The 21456-nt window shown below is 27.3% G+C and overlaps 1 protein-coding gene across 1 annotated transcript; it reads left to right on the top strand.

Annotated features, from left to right (window-relative positions):
* Positions 1-18234: 18234 nt before the first annotated feature.
* On the top strand, positions 18235-19063 carry LOC136077863 (cystatin cpi-1-like). The gene is made up of 2 exons (XM_065792055.1): positions 18235-18516; positions 18805-19063. The coding sequence occupies exons 1-2, from the start codon at positions 18344-18346 to the stop codon at positions 19040-19042; spliced, it is 411 nt and encodes a 136-aa protein (XP_065648127.1). The 5' UTR covers positions 18235-18343; the 3' UTR covers positions 19043-19063.
* Positions 19064-21456: the final 2393 nt, after the last annotated feature.

Raw genomic sequence — 21456 nt, 5'->3', positions numbered from 1 at the left:
ACCAAGTATGGATCCTTGCGGAACACCACATGTTATATTCGTTAATAGATAAGATAAAGAATCTTTATTGTAAACAAACTGTTTACGGTTAGTGAGATAACTTTCAAACCCTAATAGGGTTTTATCTTTAATACCATATGATAAAAGTTTTTTTTAACAGGATTTGATGATTGACGATATCAAATGCCTCAGACAAATCAATAAACACTCCTAATATAAAACAAGAGTCTTTAAAAGATCCAGTCATATTGCGCGTAAGTTGGATAATGGCATGCTCGGTTAAACTATTTTTTTTAAAACCAAATTGGTTTTTGTATTGAATTTTATTTTCAACAAGATAAGACTAGATTCGGTTGTACATTATTCTTTCTAAAATTTTTGAAAAAACTGGAAGAACTGAAATAGGGCAATATATTGTTATATTTGTACGATCTCCTGTCTTAAAGATTGGAGTTTCTTTTGCTATTTTTAGTTTGTCTGGAAAAGACCCTTATGCAATGGATGGTCTGAAGATTTTATAAAGAATATCTTTTATAACATTGTAGGAATCAATTGCAATATTTGTGTTAATATCATCATACCCAATAGCTTTATTTCATTTTAATGACTTAAAAGCAACCTCAAATTTAATAAAAGTTAACTCAGTAAAATTTAGATTAGAGCTTTTTAATGTTTTGAACTCACCAACAGGTTTATCTTTAATGAATGAAATACTATCGCTTAATTTTGTCCCGGTAGTGGTGAAAAGCTTGTTAAATTCAAATGCAATATCATTTGAGTCATTTGTTAATTTGTTGTCAATTTGTATAAAATTTGGGAGCAAATTTTTATTTGGTTTAAGTTTTCCAGACACCTCCTTCATGATTTGCCAAATATAAAATAAGGATAAATATTTTAATTTATCCTTATTTTATATTTGAGTTTAACTTTATTTAAAAGAAACATTTAAAATCAAGCATAGTGCAATCCATAAATAAGAAGTGACGATTAGATTCCTTTTTAAATAGATCGAGAGAGGTTATCTTTTTATTAGCTATGTCTGAAAATATTTTCTATAGATATGGTCCACAATACTTGCTTGAGTATAAGCTCATTTTCAAACTATATTTTGGAACAACAAAGTTGTTTTTTGAGAATCTTGTAGTGTATTTATGACAGATTTCACTAGAATAAGATTCAAATATTTTTGTAAACCATCCTAACTTAGTTCTATACATAAAGACTAAAATTTGATGTAAATTGATTTTATATATATTTAATGCTCCAAGTAAACACAGTAAAGGTTTGCAAGAATCTTCTTTCTTAGCACCAAATACAACTCTACATGCATGTTTTTGTTTATTGTAAAGCTTTTTTATGTTTTGTATGATTAGTACTTTTTTTTTTTTTTTTTTTTTTTTTAATTTTTATTTTAGGTGCCCCAAGAAGTCCTAACGGTCTTGTCACAGAGCACCGCGGAAGTGCATTTAACCAGGAAGTTCACGCCTCCTTCCTTACCGTGGCGCGAAAATTTGTCCAGAGCTCGTTTCGAACCTGGATCTCCTGCTTATAAAGCAAGCGCTCTAACCACTGCGCCACGGCCGCACAAACTTACTTACGCAACTTACTTAAACAAGTACTTACGCAAGCGATGTTATAGTATGTTAAGTAACTATGAATAAAAGCAAAGTATAAACCTTTAAGTGATTTAAAATTAAGAAATGGTTTAGCTCTATATACCATTCCAATAGTTTTTGAATTTTTTTTTTTAGACTGGTAATAAAAAAATTCCATCGTAAGTTTTAATCCAACTCCGCGAATAAAAAGTTTACTGAAGATTTCCTTTTAATAATAGTTTTGTCTATAATAAGATTGGGTAGTTTCAATTTGATTTTATCAATTTTATTTGATTTATGGAATAGTATAAATTTAGTTTTAGTAGTATTCAGAGAAAGTTTGTTACCTAATGATAAATAATTAACTTTTTCTAATTGTTCATTAACGTGTTTAAGAAGTATTTTAATATCTTTGTGTGAATAAAAACGATTGGAATCATCAGCAAATAGAAGTAAATTTATAAGATTTAATGATAAATGTAGATCATTTATGTGCAGTAGAAACAATAATGGCCGTAAAATAGAACCCTGAGGAACTCCACAAACTATTTAGTGTTTACCAGTTACTTTATATCACAGCATATGTATTGTTTTCTGTTTGTTAGGTTGTTTTTGAACCGAAGCAAATTTTTGTTTGTAATGCCTTAGTCTTCAAGTTTAGTCAGCAGTATATCATGGTTTTCTGTTTCAAAGGCCTTAGACAGATCAATGAAAATTCCTAATGTAAAGTAATCGTTGTTCAGAGCGTCAGATATCTTGTTGACTAGCTCAACTACGGCGTGTCCAGTTGAATGCATTTTTTTGAAACCAAACTGTTTTATATACAGCATGTCGTTCTTTGTTAAATTGCTGTTGAGTCTATTGTACATTCTACACTCAAATATTTTAGAGAAACAAGACAAGATAAAATTTAGTCTATTCTTTAAAGTAGGGGAGTTATCTCCTCCTTAAAAATAGGTGTAATTCGAGCAATTTTTAAATTATGAGGGAATAATATCCGCTTTTAAAGAAGGTTTAAAGAAATGAAATAACAATGGCTCAATAACATCAAATACAATTTTACAGCATTGACGCTAATTTTATAAAAAGCTGCGCTTTTATTTTTTTTAAGGCGGTAAAAACATTAGTAACATGCCATGTTTTTTGGGTGTTTTCGTTTGTTTTTTCTAATAAATTTGCAAAATAAATTTTTTCGGATTATTTTTTTGTTTTATTTAAGAAGATTTTTGTAATTTTTGTATATTTTCTCATTTTTATACGTTTTTCTTTTTTAGAAATTTATCATACAATTTTTTTTTAGTTTTTGAGGATTTAAGTAGGCCGACGGACGTCCGCAGAGTTTGAAGAGACTTTATTTTTATGATAAACTTTATTTTCGGAAATGCTCTTTTGTATTGCTTACAGAACTGTTTAAGAAATAAATTGAATACATTATTAACCTTTTGCGACTCAGAGAGGTTACTCTTGATTATACACATCTCTCCGTTAAACTAACGGAGAATTTGAGTGTTCGTTAAGAAAAAAACTCTAAACGGCCGGTTATAAAACGTAACGACCGTATTCTCATCTCTCCGTTAAGCTTAACGGAGCTTTTGTCTGAAATTTTATTACAATATTTCTAAGTAAAGAAATGACGAAAATTTATATAAATTCATTAAAATAAAACTTATACCAGAATAAAACATTTATGTTTAAAAAATTATATTTTTAAATAAATTTTTTATTAATGTAATTTAAAAGAAATTTTTGACTAACGCTCCGTTAAGCTTAACAGAGAGATGAGAATACGGCTACAGGAAAATAAATGGTATTAAATTCTTCCGTTTAGGCTCCGTTTATTAACCGCTCCAATAATTTTTTCAGTTAAAATTCCTCCGTTGGCTAGCTTTCTTAACTATTTTTCGTGCTGTTTTTGTCACCGCATATAAAAGTTAGTATGCCAACAGACGATAACTTTGTTTATTTGGTAAATCGCAGCCGGTGATTTTTTAAATAATGGCTGCTGATTAATTTTTTAAATTTAATTAAAATACGCTACAATAAGAAAAATTTAACGAGTTTGCATCTACTTAAAACTTAGTTTCATTTTTTTAAATTTTATGCTTATGGATTCAACTCTTATAGATTACACATTTTCTCATAACTCTATTTTCTTCAAATTTTGCAAACGGATCCAAGTATTAAAACCGAGTAAATTTATTGTGACACATATCAATAAATTGTAATCTTCTTTGTCGCAATAAAGTGGAGGTTTTTATTCTCCTAGTGTTTAAATTATACATTAACTCCAAAAAGAGTCAGTACAAGGTACGTCATTGCGTACCTTGTACTGTCTCTCTGTTTAAGAAATGGACAACAAATTATTCAAAAAATATTTTATGATGAACTTTTAATTTGAACTTTTCTTAGGATAAAATGAACTTTTCTTATGTTAAAGAAGAAGAATAAAGGGTTAGGTTAATAAAGAAGATTAAAAAACTTTTCTTCGGCTGAAAAGATTTTTTTTTTAAATAAACTTTTCTTAGGCTATAACAAAAAAAAGCTTTTAAAATGAACTTTTCTGAGGCTAAAACGAATCTTTAGTAGAAAACATACAATAAATGTTATTCAAGTTTTTAGTTATAATTATTAAATATTCTCAAAATTCCAAAAAAAATTAATATTTCAAAAACATCTAAAAACAACTCTTAAATAATATTTAATATAAAGCGCTTCACACAATAAAACAAAGATACTTTTGTAAAAAATTATGCCCAAATTCTTCTAATTATGCTTGATATGGTTTCAACAGAGAAAGTTCCATGTAATCTCTACAGGGCTTTACATTAGAGCATAGAAACCTTTATTGCCCACCTAATGCATGTTTTGTTGCTACAGTCCTGTAACCCAGGACTGTGTACATACCAGACAGTGGTATGTACACAACCCTGACTGTGTACATACTATACACATACCATACAGTGATTTGATACAATCATACAGTGTATGATTATGTAATTAAAAATATGGATTGGAAAGGCAAAAACAAGTTCGAAATATCAAAATTGTTTTTTTTTAAGTAGCATTTGATATATTTAACTAAAAATTTATCTTTTTAAGATCATCTTTTTGTAAAATAATTATTAAAGGGCGAAAGTCAAAAACTCATGCTGCTACCTTGACTGCAGCATAGAGATTTTACAATGTGCGTGTTATAAAATACCCCTCTGCACATGTCTGTTATAATGTTGATAATTGTTTTATTTTATTTAATTGAATTCATATATAAGCTAAAGAAAATTATATATGTTCAGCTTATATCATTTATTATAAAACTAAATGGAAACTTATATGAGGGTGGGTTGAAAAGTTTCCGACCTCGACGTGAAGATGGCAGCACTCGTAAATAAAAACAAGTGAATTTTGTTTGTTCATATGTTGATAGTTATTCACCAAAGTTTCAGCCATTTTGAACGCACAGTTGTTATGTAACAGTCGTTTCAGTGAGTTGATGTGAGTAATTTTATGAAAATGGACAAAATCGAGTATCGAGCTGTCATTAAATATTTATTTTTGAAAGGCAATACGCCTACGCAAATCAAAGATGAGATGGATTCTGTGTATTCGGACTCTGCACCATCATTTACCACAGTGAAATTTTGGCCAGCTGAATTCAAACGAGACCGTCAGAGCTTGGGAGACGGTGAACGTTCAGGACGTCCAAAAACTGCAACTACCAATGAAAACATCGCTAAAGTTCACCAAATGGTGCTAGACGTTCGCCGCAATAAATCTGAGTTTTGGCGACGATTAATTAATGTAGATGAAACTTGGATACACCATTATACGCCCGAAACAAAAATACAGTCCAAACAGTGGGTTGCAAACAAGTGACTGGCTCCAAATAGGCAAAAACTGTTTTTTTGGCTTGAAAAGTGATGGAAACTATTTTTTGGGATAGTTGTGGAGTTATTTTAATCGATTATCTTTAAAAAGGAAAAACCATTACAGGAGGATATTACACATCATTGCTTGACAAGCTAAAGGAACAACTTGCGGAAAAACGGCCACATTTGCAAAAAAAGAAAAACCTGTTTCACCAAAACAACGCACTGTCTCACACTTCAGCGGTTGCCATGGCGAAAATCCAAGAATTACGGTTTGAACTGCTTGACCAACCGCCTTACTAACTAGATCTGGCTCCAAGCGACTTCTTTTTGCTCCCTCATTTAAAAATTGCGCTCGGAGGTAATATAATTTTAAGCAATAACATTATTCTTAAAAGGTTTAGCTTAATTAGAGTTTATTTCATTAACCAATTTAGCCAATAAAATAATTGTTATTACATGGTTATCAGTTACTGTAATTTTTTCAAAAAGACTTGTTACATGATCTATATTTCTATTTAATCCACATAAGAATGCATTTACCTAAATTTAAAGCATCCGTAATGGACCAGTGCTTGTAAGCTATTTGTGAAACATGGCGCTTACTTACTTCTGTTGTAGTTCGTAAGTAAAAATACTTTCGATTGTTATTGTTGCAAAGCAGTGAGAGCCTTATAATACAATTCTTAAAATCTGACATATTCATTTGAAAACATTGTTTTTTGACAAAAAAGTGCATCTTTATAATCTTGGTACTAGATAAATAAATTTGAATATATATGTGTGTGTGTGTGTTTGTGTGTGTGTGTGTGTGTGTGTGTGTGTGTGTGTGTGTGTGTGTGAGTGTGAGTGTGTGTGTGTGTGTATGCATATATATACATCTATAAATACATTTTATATATGTATATATATATATATATATATATATATATATATATATATATATATATATAAATATATACCTAAATCAGCAGTATAAGATATGTATAAGATATGTATATCTTGTGTGTGTGTATATATATATATATATATATATATATATATATATATATATATATATATATATATATATATATATATATATATATATATATATATATATATATATATATATATATATATATATATATATACAGGGGTTAAAGTAGAATAGTAAATCAAGTGGAACGGTGTTAAAAAGTTCAAACTGTTTGTTCAAAGGGATGTGAAATTAGGGTCACCATTTCAGCCCATTCGGGTGCGGAACCATTCCTTCAAATTTTTATGTAAATTTATTTTTTTTAGGTGCACTTTTGCTGTATTTCGAAATCTTGCGTGATGACTAATATTACCTAATATTTGTCATAAATTTTAGCAAAAATTAAAATAGCTCTTTAACTTCAATAAAAATCAGCGCGCAAAATGAAAAACGACCTTATACTTTAAAGAGATAAATTAGGCGTTGCGTAAATTATAGATAATCCCATTGTAAATAAGAAAAAAAACTCTAAAATGAGGTGGAACTGTTGGAAAGAAATATTGAGCGAAGCGGAACGATTTCTTGATTTAAAGGCTAAGGAGTAACGGCGTTTCCCTGCGTTCCCCTCTACTTTAACCACTGTATATATAAATATATATATATATATATATATATATATATATATATATATATATATATATATATATATATATATATACAGGGGCGGATCCAGCATTTTTTGATCTTTGAGATAACTAACTTCCAGACATGGAGCTAACTCCAAACATTTATATGTTTATACTTATTTTAAAAAATTAGAGTTTGCAAAAAATTGCGATCATTGGAGGCTGGGAACAAAAAAGCCTCAAAATTTTTGCTACGCATGCCCCAAATGTGAGAGCAACAAGTTGATAAATATTTTTTGTACTATTCTCAACTAGACTTATATTCATCGATAATTTTTAATCGATAATTTTTTACAAACCCCTCAAATTGAGGGGGGTTTAAACTTTATATGGTCATAATTTTTGAACGCTTAGAGATAATACAATGAAACTTAAAAATTATCGATGAATATAAGTCAAGTTGAGAATAGTACAAAAAATATTTTATCAACTTGTTGCTCTCACGTTTGGGGCACGTGTAGCAAAAATTTTGGGGCTTTTTTGTTCCCAGCCCCCAATTATCGCAATTTTTTGCAAACTTTCATTATTTGACATAAGTATAAACATATAAATGTTTGGAGTTGTCTCCATGTCTGGAAGTTAGCTATCTCAAAGATCAAAAAATGCTGGATCCGCCCCTGATATATATATATATATATATATATATATATATATATATATATATATATATATATATATATATATATATATATATATATATATATAAATATATATATATATATATATATATATATATATATATATATATATATATATATATATTATATGTAATAAATGTAATTTACACATACACATATATAAATGTTAGGGTAATTAAAAATATAATATTTTTTAAAACTCCGCACCTCAACCATATTCTATATAATAAAATAAAACTAGATATAATTTTTAAAATAATTTTTTTCATAAGACCCTTAAACATAAATTGAATTCATAATAATATCAAAAAATAATAAATATTATTTTTTAAAATATGTCAACCTGATACTAAAAAAAGTATTAGTATCTATATCAAAATTTTTATCTTGTGTTGTTTTATTATATAGAACACATTTAGGGTCAAGGAGCAGACTATTTAAAAAGCTGCTTTTTCAATCACCCTAATATACATATATACAAATGCTATATGTAGAATAAAATTTCTTCTTACCCAATAATTTTAATGGCTTTCAAAGCAAGCTTATTGTTTGCTCCTGATCAATCAATTGTCTTCTCTATATTGGTGCCAATCACCGTTGGAATCATATTCCAAACAATCTTCTTAATTTTCGAGTCACCTTTGGATTATAATTTCCTGCTATGAAACTTAAGTTCACATTATACATGATAACCATCATTGCTTTCAAATTTAACAGAAGTAGCAGAACTAAACAGTTTTAAGTTTATTTAATTTTATTGATTGTAAATACTTATTTTATACTGTAAATACTAAATAAAAATACTTTAAAATGTTCTTTATAAAGAAATAAGAAAACAACAAATATATGGGTAATTCAACGTAAAAGCGGGACAGTCATTTCAGTCACTCCTTGGATTTTTTTTAATTTCAATCAGTGGTACGAATAAATGAAACATGAAAAATTGTAAAATTTGAACTCCCAAATCCAAACGGTTCAAAAGTTATGACGTTTTAAAATTTAGCTTAAAAAATTCTTTTTTTTTTTTTTTTGCCGAATCCGCCATTATGGACTATGTAGTATTACTTTTCAATGAATAATTTAAGATCTAGCGGGAGAATGTGGCTAAAAATTAGTACCTAATCATTTTTGAGGGTGCTGAATTTAAAAACGTTGAGAAAATAATAAAATTTAAAATTTTTGATAGTTATTTTCTGATTTTAAAATGGTCAGTAAAATTTTTTGTTCTGTTACCATGGGTTGCGCTTATATTAACTCCTGGAGTTGCCCAAGTCTCGTGGATTCAATTATTTTTCAAATGAAGAATTAGATCTTAGGCTATCTTTTAAAAAAAGATGGTTTTGGTTTTTTAAAGCATAATAAAGATATGTCATTTTGAAACTTAGACAAAAAAATCCTTTTTTTGGCCTCCATTCTCCATTATAGAATTTAAAGCGATACTTTTTGAGCTAATAATTTAAGTTCTAGAGAAAGAATATGACTGAAAATTGGTACCTGACCATTTTTAAAGGTGTTGAATACAAAGATGAAGAGAAAATAAACCAATTCTTAATATTTGAGAATAATCTTTTAATTTCTAAATATGCCTTACTCTAAATGTAAAATAAGAGGTCTTAGAAAAGGACAGGTCTCTGAAAGAAAAAGAAAAATTGTTATCCTTTCCATAACTTGCATTTTTATAACTAATATTTTCAAAAGTATACATGGAAATATAATTTGCAATACATTACATTGAAAATTAATTTCGTTATTTATTAGATATAATAATTTAACTTGACATTATTACTTAATGTCTAATAATTAAGTATTGTTTCAAAATATAAATTGCTTGCTCAAATTTTAGGTTGCATGCACAATTGTTTTGTTAAAAAATAAGAAACTAAAATGCCAATTTTTTTGAAAAATAGTAAAAAACCTGCTTTATTAAAAAAAGCTCAAAAATAGAAATAAAAAGGAATAATCCAATATTATTAAAATTGAAGTTGATATCATTTACATAATGAAAGTAAAATATTTTCACTTTCACTCTTTTACTGAAAAGATAAGAGCTGTTCAAATAGAGTTTTATCTTCTTTTGAGATGTGATACTGTCGCCCAGAAGATATCACGGTGTTTCAACAAGAGAAATGACATTCAATCTTGCCACTCAACAATTATCGTCTCGCTTTGGTCAGTAGTACGACCGACTTGGATAATGAATTGGAAAAATCTTGAGCATGGTGACATAAATTGTAAAAATGTTTGCAGTTTTTATACTTCCCTGCACAGCCATCCGAAAAATAATGAATTTTTGTAATTGTAAGACAAAGATGAGTTTTAAAACGATTAATAGTTTTGTGCATAACTTCATTGATCCAACCTTGTGATTCAATTCATCTGAAATAACACAAAAAGAAGATCTTGCTCCAAAAACTCTGTATTTTGTCTTGCACTACAAAAGTGTAATTCTCTGCAAAATCTGCCAGTACAATAGCTTCATCAATACTAATTGTTTCTTTATGATGTTTTAAATAGCTAGATTGTGATTCTGCTATAAATGAATGAGAAGTAATTTTATCAAGTTTTTCACACAGGAGCTCTATGAATTTAATGGAGCAGCAGCTCTATGAATTTAATGGAACAGGAGCTCTATAAATTTAATTGGAAGTTTTATTGTTAATAGTTCAGTTCTAACTGTTGTTGTCCACTGTTTGAAATCCACTGACTGTTCATTTTCATCACTTTTATATTGCTCTTTTGGATCATTATTTTGTATGAGATACTGCTGGAAATATTTTTGGGCTGCTTGTATGCCTGGACAACTATTGCATCGGTGAATCATGCACTCTTTCAATTTTCTGCGCAAACAATTTTTTCAATGATTCCATGGTAAGATGTTTTAAGGCCAACAGCGCTCAACATTAATTTAACATTTTGGTGTATTGCACACACTCAAACAGAATGTGTACCTTTTGGACCAGCAAGAATGTACCATTTAGGCCGAAGACTGCAAAATTTAGAAAATTCCATTTTTTGGTCTGGACACTTTATCCTAAATGCCTCACAGAGCTCCTTTAAGCTACGCAAAACCAATTTTTTTGACATGTTTTTTTTACCCAACACTTACGCAGTCTTTTTTTCCTGGCATTTGTCTTGAATACTCATCGTCACAGTAAAAAAGCTTTAGAAGTTCTATACCATCTTTGCTGGTTCGATGCCATTCAACCACATCAGGGTATGCTATGATGTCTTTTTGGTTACGTAAAAACTTTGGATTTTGAATTTTGTGTTTGGAAACTGAAAACTCTTTTGCTGCTTTTCTGAATGACCAAAATTTTGGACTCAATGTTAAAATTTGAAGTCTAAGACAAGGAAGTCTAGACCGCCAGCTTTGGTTTGAATTTCCTTTAGAACGTTGTTGTTGTTTGGTGCAACAAAATCAGTTTCAGTGACATCCAGAGCAGTTGCAAGTTTCTTAATAACTGCTTTTTCAACTTACCTTATCTTTCTCTTTCCAAGTGAAGACTATTTAGAGGTTTAGGGTAAACAAACTTTTAGAGGAGACACTTCAAGTTCACACAAATTTCTGTTAAGCAATGATCTTGCTGATACCAGTATAATTTCTGATAGCCGGTCCTACACATTAATATTTCTCTTTCATATTCAGAGATATCTTCAAAAGATTCAATTCCAAGCAACGATGCATATGTTGCAAGATGACATTCAACTTCTAGCTTGATTCCAATGGAGCATTGTTGATTATTTGCCATTACTGAGAAACTAAATTACCAAATAAGACTTAATAATTATTTAATCTAAAATTAAAATGGTTTTTATGTTTATACAACTTGTGTTTGAAAACTATATTTATACGACATAACTGGCGTTAAAAAACTATATTTATACATCACAGCAGATGCCGCAAAGCTATATTTTTACATGACATATCACTTTACAAAACTTTATTTATGTATCAAAACCAATTTTAAAAAACTGTTTTTACATATCACAACTGAATCCATAAGAGTCAGGAAACTCCAGAAATTAAAGAAAAAGTTTCCTCGTTTTATGGTAAAGTAGTTTTTGACCATTTTGAATTAAAAAATAGTTATCAAGTATATCGAATTAGGTCTTTTTCTTTTCTACTTTAGATTCAGCATCTTTAAAAATAGTCATTTACACATAAATTATTCCTAAAAAATCTTCGATAGACAATTTGAGTCCAAAAAAGGAATTCATTGTATAGGCTTAAAAATGACTTATCAAATTTATTCTTCAAGAAAACAAAGCCATATTTTTTATAAAGAAAGCCTAGGATCACCTACTTCATTGGGAAAAAAAATTGAATCCAGTACACTTGGGCAACTCTGAGTTAATGAAAGCGCATCCCATAGTGACAGAACTAAAAGTTTGACTGACCATTTTAAAATCAAAAAATTTTAATTTTATTATTTTCTCTACATTTTTGAATTCAGCACATTCTAAAATGGTAAGGTACTAATTTTTACCTACATTTTTTCACTAGATCTTAAATTATTCGTTAAAAAGTTCTGCTACAAAGTCCATAATGACGGATGTGAAAAAATAGGGCATTTTAGGCTGAATTTTAAAATGTCATAACTTTTAAACCATTTGGGAGCTCAAACTTTACATTTTTTCATGTTACATTGATAGGTACCACCGGTTAAATTTAAAATCTGAGAGGACTGAAAAGTTTCAACTTTTTGTCTCACTTTTACATGGAATTAACCATATGTATATATATATATATATATATATATATATATATATATATATATATATATATATATATATATATATATATATATATACATATATATATATATATATATATGTACATACATATATATTTATATATATATATATATATATATATATATATATATATATATATACATATATATATATATATATATATGTACATACATATATATTTATATATATATATATATATATATATATATATATATATATATATATATATATGTATATATATATATATATATATATATATGTATATATATATATACATATATATATATACATATATATATACATATATATATATATATATATATATATATATATATATATATATATATATACATATATATATATACATATATATATATATATATATATATATATATATATATATATATATATATATATATATATATATATATATATATATATATATATCTTGCATTTACCAATACATTCATAACTTTCTTATCTGAATCATTATCTTCATTTAATTTGGAATCCTAAAAGATTCATCAAGTAGAATTGATTCACTGTTTTTGTTCAACATTCCAATAAATTGACGAATTAGTGCGTTATAGTCTCCAACATTTTATTCAAGTTATTGTCTCCAACATTTTATTCAAGTTATAGTCTCCAACATTTCAAGTTTTCCTCTAAAAATAAGTAGCACTTTTTCAACTGTTGTAAAAACCTTAAATAAAATTGTTTTTTAAATACAATATTTAAAAAAAAATTAGAATAAAAAAAACAGAGCATTATAAAAATAACTCTAAGTATATGTTGTAAGAATTTATACTTAGAGTTTATTTAAATAAACTCACTAAAAGATTGTTTCAGAATATTTTGGAATTCAGTTACAATAAGATTAAAGAATATTCAAAAAAAAAAAAGCATAAAAATACATCCTCTTCTAAAATATTAAAAACGGAGCCTTGTTATAAAAAATTATTTATTTTTAAATGATCTGAAGAAGCCAAATTTTCAGTACATAAAAATGTTGAAGGAGGAATAGCACGGGCTGGAGCAAATGTCTTTTTTTATTATTATTTTCTGAACTTAAATTTAAACTTACAAATTTGTGATAATATAAACCTCTATAAAAGTAAACCAACATCATGATATGATGAGGATTAGCTAAATTACTTATGATCATTATAATCTCATAATGATATCATCGTCGCAATCATAATGATCATTAAAATCACCTGGTAGGACAAAGACTCTTCTGAAATCTTAAAGGTATTGTTACAACTGCAAACATGCTTGAATCTTGGCATTCAACAGATTCGTAAAACGCTTGGTTGTAAAATGCCTGCTAAGTAAATACATCCATACCCCAACTGTTTAAAAGCAACATATTTTCACATTACTGATGTCCAAATAATCTATTATTTCTTTTTGCCTCATTTTTACAATTCTTTCAGCGGTATGATTCATAAGTGCTTGAAAATCTACTTTGATTCTCAAATCACTGACTTCCAAGTGATTATCCAGTGGACCACACAACTTAAGTGCTTTTTCAACTGTTGAATAAGATGGATATCTTGTTTTAGATGCCTATTGGATTTGTCTATAGCCAGATACGCTAAGATCTACGTCAATTATTATTGGAGCGGCTTCTTCAGCTGCCATTTTTTCGTTGTTTTTTTCAACATCATATGTTTGTTCATTTGTCAACTGAACAAACATATGATGTGAATCTTTATAATTTTTGATGACATGTGTTAACACATTGAATAAAGAAAAATCTTATTTATTATGTGCTTTTCTACGGGCTATAAATAATGATTTTTCAATTGAATCAAAATTTGAATTTGTATGCTCTCCTGCGATTATCTGACGTTTACTTCTCTTACTCATATCATCAAAATCTTTTTTTGGTCAGCCTTTTATACTTTGTGCGAATTCCAATGACGAAAAGTCTATTTCAAACTTTTGATTTATCCATTTTTCGTGTTTCTTTTCAAAAAAAAACTATATTTCTTTATGAGTGTCTTCAAAATCTTTGGTAATTCGATTTAACTCCATTTAACTTTTGTACCAAGTTTTCTTTTTAACTCTCACTCATACTCCTGAAGTTTGAAGATAGTAAAGCATTGTTTATACTTTATTCTTTTGTTGAATATTTGAAATAACTAATAATATCTTTAGTTGTAAATTCCATTGTTCTTAATTTTAGTAGAATATATAACTTTTTATTATAACTTTTTAATTATTTTTTTTTAATTATGTTAATTTCAAGTATGGAATGTTAATTTTAAGCAAAGAACGCCTTTTGAACATTTTTGCATCATGGAAGAAAACTGTTTGCCTAATCACTACCATTTTTTTTTTGCAACAGAACATTATACTTTTCAGCTTTCTGTAAAAGTTGTAAGCCTGATCAACACTATGAAGTAAATACCTTAGTTTTCTGGTTTTACACGAGTATATACATATTTTCGAAACGGGGTGAAAATGAACAGCCGATTTGGGGTGACTTTGAACACTACATATCGTTTTCATATCCTAAATTAAGGTTATATTACAATAATAAAATGGGGGAAAATACCGTTAAAGATCAAACAGTTAACAGGAAATTTATTTTATATAAAACTATTTTTTTTTAAATTCAGTTCATCTTAAAAAATTAATATACTACTTTTAAAACTTAGTTTTTTTTTAATATATCTACATGTATCACACTATTTACAAAGCTATCCTACATAAAACAGGACATCAACTGTCTCTATCCTTCAATTTCTCAAATGGTTCACACATGCTGCATGGAAAGTTAATATTTTCAATATTGAGCTCATGAAAATAATCTTTATCATAAATTAGGCCACAACACTGGAGGTAATATGGTTTACTGCAATTGTCGCATTGAATCCATACATCATTGCTTAACTCTACCCACTTTTTGTTACATAAAGTACAGTACCAATGACTATCTGTGTTGTTGTTAAGCTCTGTTGAACTTGATGGCATCGACTTTTCTATACAATGAGTTCTTTTACCTGGTTCCACCTTTGGACCACGTGGTTTGCATTTTGCAGGTGGATTAGCGCCTAATTTTTTTAAAATATCTAAAACGGATTCGTTAAGAATCATTATGGCGTCTTTACCACCAGGATCATTATATTTTCTTGAAAGGAGTTTTATAACCTCTGTTTTGTCCATAGGGTAGATCTCTGTTGCTCAAAATCCGCTAATCAAAGCTTCTGGCAGCAAAAGTGTTATTCAATTTATTTAAAAGCGTAGGTAGGTGTTCCTTTGCGATTGCTCCTTTGATACAGCTTTCTTCAAAAGAATACTCCTCCACGACACTCCACTTCAAAAGAATACTCCCCCACGACTGCTTTATTCTTCTAAATACAGCAACATCTAGTGGTTGGCAGAGATGAGTTCCATTTTGTTTTATAACCTCGACTATTTTCCTTTCTTTTGTAATTTCGAGGCATAATTCCTATAACTGACAAAGAAAAGCCTTACTTCGTGTTAAAAAAATATCATTTTAAAATGAGCTTATAACCAGATACAGGCAAGCTATACCTTAAATTATTATTTTATTAAAACATTATGTACATGAACGTGATGCGAACTAACTTTAATGACATTTAGATGTGGGGTTCTTAAGATATTCCTTGATAAGTGAGTTAATTGCCTTAACTCACAAAGCAATGTTTATATGCGATGGAGAAAAGGTGGGAGAAGAAAATTTTGAGGGCAGCCGAAAATTATCTTCCACACTATATTTAAGGCAAGTGAGTAAAAAAATTTTATGTGCTGCTTCACCATTTAGTAAAACTAGTATTAGTGTTCATTTTCACCCCGCTGTTCAAAGTCACCCCCAATCACGGTATTTTTTGCGAGTTCAAGGAAGTAGGAAGTTGTGATTTAAATTTTTTTTGGCTTAAAAAATCATGAAAATGGAAAAAGAAAAACTTTTTTCTCTTGAGCATTTTAAGACGTATATAATTTGTTTCTCTTGAGTATAAAAATAAATTAGCAGAAAAAAAAAATTATTTACGAAACACTGCAAGAAAAACAAAAACATATAGTTTTTCTTTAAAACTTAAATTTGGCAACTATTTTTGACTTTGATGGGATTTTTGACTTTGATGGGATTACTATCCCCTGAGTAAAAATATTTGGTATTTTCCTTAATCTGAGTATTTTAAAGCAGTAGGAATTTAGTTTTCAAAAATCTGAGACAACATTTTTTTTGCATTTTGGCCATCCCAAAACACATAGTGCATTATGCAGAAAAAGCACGTTTTTTAAATACCTTTCAAAGTATCGCTACTTTTAAATTTTTATATTTTTCAGATAATCACCGCCAGATTCTACACTTTTTTTTAAATTGTTGATTTTCCAAGATTTTAAAAAGTGTTTTTCTTGTAACTAAAAAATTTTAAAGTATCAAAATATATTTTAAAAATATTTTTCATATTCTCGTTAGCCATTGTTTTCCAATTTTTTAATAAGTTTTCTTTTTAAAGATCCCATAAAATTAAAGGTGTAATAATAACAGCACTAAAGCTGTTTGGAAATAGGAAAATCGACAGTGAAAGCGCTTTTACAAAAATCAAAAAGCAAAAAAAAACTTTACAAAATACTAAGGCAATAAAAAACAAAAAACTTTATTGCAGAGTTGGTAATTAAAATAAAATTGTTTTGAAATAGTTGTCAAAAAACTCATACTTGTTAATTACAACGTTTTAGCATCATTAGAGAAATTATATATTTTAACATATTTGTGTATGAAATTTAACGGAAATTAAAAAAAAAGAATTGTTTGAATGTATCATTTTTTTTTTACATGGAGTTAAAAACAAATGTTTATTTGGAGTCAAAAAAAATTTTAATTGGATTTTTATTATTTACTTTATTTATTATTTTTAATTAATTGCTTACAAAAAAAAAACCCGATATGATATAAAAGTCATGTCTAATCTTCTTTAATAATATGATGACAAAGATCGAAAATTGTTCGATTACAAGAATTTCTTTATAACATATTTTTTACTCAAGATGTTATTACTTTTATTTTTGTTCAAGATTTTTAAAATAGTTTCTTTTGTGCTCATAAATAATCAGGAAACATTGAGGTTAAACACGTCATAAAAAAATATTGTTTTAAATATTTAAGTTAAGCATAGAGATTATAAAAAAATGTTAAGCTTAATCATTGAGGTTACACATATATGTTAAACTATATGTTAAAACGTTGAGGTTAAACATACAAGTTATGAAAGTATATTAAATGTGTAAACCTTAACATTTAAACATAAAACAAATAAAACTGAAAACATAAAGCTGATATATTTTATAAAAATTTTTTTTAATGAATAGTGGTTTTGTATGAGTATGAAAATCTTTATAATTTATAAATCACGAAAAATCTTTTTGTAACAGGTAAAAAGGAATTTAATTTACTTTTTTTAGTTAAAGTAATACTAGTATAGATGTTATAGCGACAAAATTGAATTTTTTTTTTTTTTTCAGTTTTTTATTTAAGTTTCTTGTTTTTATAATATTCCATAATTTTACTTTGCAATATTTTTGATATTTTATTTTACAATACTTATATTATAAACAATATAAAATAAATACCATTTAATTTAAATAAACGCCCTTTTCAACACACCCTTTTTCGAGCTGTTTAAACTATTTAACAGTGCTAATAAATGCAAATAAACAAATTATAAAAAGATTTAGTCAGCTTTTGTAGTTTGCTATCCAAACCTCTAATTTAATTTCCGTATTGAAAATGGTAACGAATTTCTTTTTAGTGGTTATAAATATCGATACTTAATATTAATACAACAAAGAGTTGTACAAATTCAAAATGAATTCAGTTTTTGTTTTCATTGCCCTAATTGGGTTATCATTTGGTTTACCTGGAGATAAAGTTGAACTCTCAAACAATCAAATTAAAGGACTTTTGTCTGAAAACGGTGCGTTTTCTACCGGTTTAAATGTTGCCATTGGAAAGCTTAACGATGGAAATGGTGAATTCCGGTAAGTTTGCGTTTTGTTAATAAGTTGTGCAACATTTAAAAGTATATTTAAATCATAAAAATGTAAAGTGCCACCTTCAATCTTCAAGAAGGAGTTGTACATTTTGCATGATATTAGTTGGCAAGTGCTGATTATTGGAATAAATTTTAAATCTGCCAGCGAATATAAATTAAGAAAGAAATTCTATATATAAATAAGTGTGTGAATGGTTTGTGTGCGTGCGAGTGTATGTGTCTAATATGTAAGTTTGTTGCATTTTAAAAATTTGCAGAAAATATTTTTCTTCAGTACTGTAAGAGACGAGGTTCTTGGTGCAACTTCTCAAGTTGTTGCTGGGATACGCTACGAAGTTGATGTTAAAGTAGTTGATTCAGTGTGCGCAAATTTGGAGATTAATGCAAATAAGATGACAACAAACGAATGCCCCGCAAAAGAGCAATCTGAAGCAAAGACTTGTAAAGTAACTATATGGTCTCGTCCTTGGCTTCAAACTGCAGAATCATTAATTGTAAACATTGTATGTTAATCAGGAAATTTACAAAACAAATAGTTCTTGTCATTTTTTTCCATTTTCCCTTATAAAGTATTTTCCCTTACTAAAAATTATATTATTGTTCAAAAAATTTCAGAATTATAGACGTCACCATAAACCAAATAGTTCTTGTCATTTTTTTCCATTTTCCCTTACAAACTAAAAATTATATTAATGTTCAAAAAATTTCAGAATTATAGACGTCACCATAGACACAGTTGATTTGGTTACAATATTTTTGTTTCTTTCATATTTAATGACGACATAAAATTTACAAAGAGTCATTATTTTACATAATTTTAAAGATACATTAAATATGAGTCGTAAATAGTAAAAAAAATTCAAATTCATTAATATAAATTTTCATATAAAATTATGTTGAAATTTGAAAAAATTTAATGAAATTTTTAATAATTTATAACATTTTTTAAAATTTTAATGAGAAAAAAAAAAGATCTACTAGATCAAAAAATTATTATTTTAAATATTTAAATATTTTTCAATTTTTATTTAGTATTTAAAATATAAGTGTTTGAAATTTTAATTTTTTTTTTAATTTTTTTGCTTGTAAGTAATATTTAAAGTTTTCATGTTTGTAAAATATACAAATGGCTGGGAGAAGAAGACACAGTTAGTTGCTAGGAGAAGAAGACATAGTTATGATGATCTCGTCGCTATAATGATTATCTTATCACTAAGGCCCAAATAATCTTTAAATAATTTATATTCACATATATAAATCTATATATAAAATATATAAAATGTAGAAATGCATAAATTCATGCAAATGTCATTAAGCAATAATAACCAAAAGATTGAAGATTATTCTCGAGAGACAGCAATTATAAGGAAGAAATAGTTTATAGAGGCAAAGCAAAGAAGGGGAGAAGAAATCGTAATAAGTATCATAAAATTATTAAGTTCAAAAAAGTATCTAACAAGAAAGATTTAATAAACTAAAAATATCTATTTTTATTTTCACAAAAGAGATATAGAAATGCAATATCAAAAATAGCTGATAAAATAATTGAAAAAAAAACATTTGAGATTTTTGATATAAAAAATAATCTACTTTTGAATAAAAATAACAATACTTATATAAATATTCTTGAGGATATTGATATTGAGTCTTGTTACTGTAATGTTGAAGTTATATTGGCTCAACGCAATCATCATTTACGTCATTAATAGGGCTTGGCAACCGAAGGAAACAGCAACAGTTAACCGTTTTTTTGTTCAGTTTTTTCAAAACCGAAAATTGCTTTTTTTTTCTGAAAAAACCGCGTCAATTATATATTACTAAATAGTTGAAAGATTTTTTGTTCCTAACAAGCTAACAAGAAACGTGGAAAACTCAAATATCGTGAAAATATATATAATTTTAAAAAGCACTTTGATATTAGGCCGGGTGAATAAAAAAGCAATAGCTTTTACTCAGTAATTGGTCAGCTTTACGTGAATAAAAACTTGATCAAGTTTTTTTAAACTTTTGTTCACGTAAGGCTGAACAATTACTCTGCGTTTTTGGAGTAAATAGCTTAGCTTTTCGTGAATAAAAATTTGAACGAGTTTTCTAAAGTTTTTATTCATGTAAAGCTAAACAATTACTCTAAAAACACTCAGTTAAAGCAATTGTATTTTTTTTATTCATCCGGCCTATTGCATATTTTTGTTATTATGCATTATTTTTTTTTATTTATTTCAATATTTTTACTGCCAATTATTAATATATTAATAAAAAATATTAATTATAAATTAAATAAAAATAATAAAAGTAAATTAATAAAAAACTAAACAACAAACGAAATGAAAAAACAAATAAAATATCAACAACAAAACAAAAGCTGTCAAAATACTTCATGTTAGTGTTTTACTTGTTAGTGGTGCTTGTTTTTATTGGATTGTTTTGATTATTATAAGTATTTTAAAATGTAAATATTGTTGAAAGGTTCTGTCAGTATGTAGTCTATTAATAAACTGCATACTGACAGAATCTTTCAACAATATTTACATTTTAAAATACTTATAATAATCAAAACAATCCAATAAAAACAAGCACCAGTAACAAGTAAAACACTAACTTGAAGTATTTTGACAGCTTTTGTTTTGTTGTTGATATTTTATTTGTTTTTTCATTTCGTTTGTTGTTTAATTTCTACATGGCAAATTGTTAAATATTTGTTTAATAAGTTATGAAAAATTTGTTTAATAAGTTATGAAAAAACTTTTTTAGTTTACATATCTAATTCCAGTATATCAATTATGTAGATTACATTGGATTTATACACCAATAATAAAAATTTGCTTTTATAATAAAAAACCGGTGTTATTTAACCGGTGTTAAAACTTTAGTCATAAACTTTAAACATCTGAAAAAAAAAATTTTGAAAATTTTAAATCTATGTTGC

The sequence above is a fragment of the Hydra vulgaris genome, chromosome 03, assembly GCF_038396675.1.
Source record: "Hydra vulgaris chromosome 03, alternate assembly HydraT2T_AEP".
In the NCBI taxonomy this organism is placed as follows: Eukaryota; Metazoa; Cnidaria; class Hydrozoa; order Anthoathecata; family Hydridae; genus Hydra; species Hydra vulgaris.
Note: the sequence above shows the minus strand (reverse complement) of the source record. Positions and strands in the feature narration are given on the sequence as shown.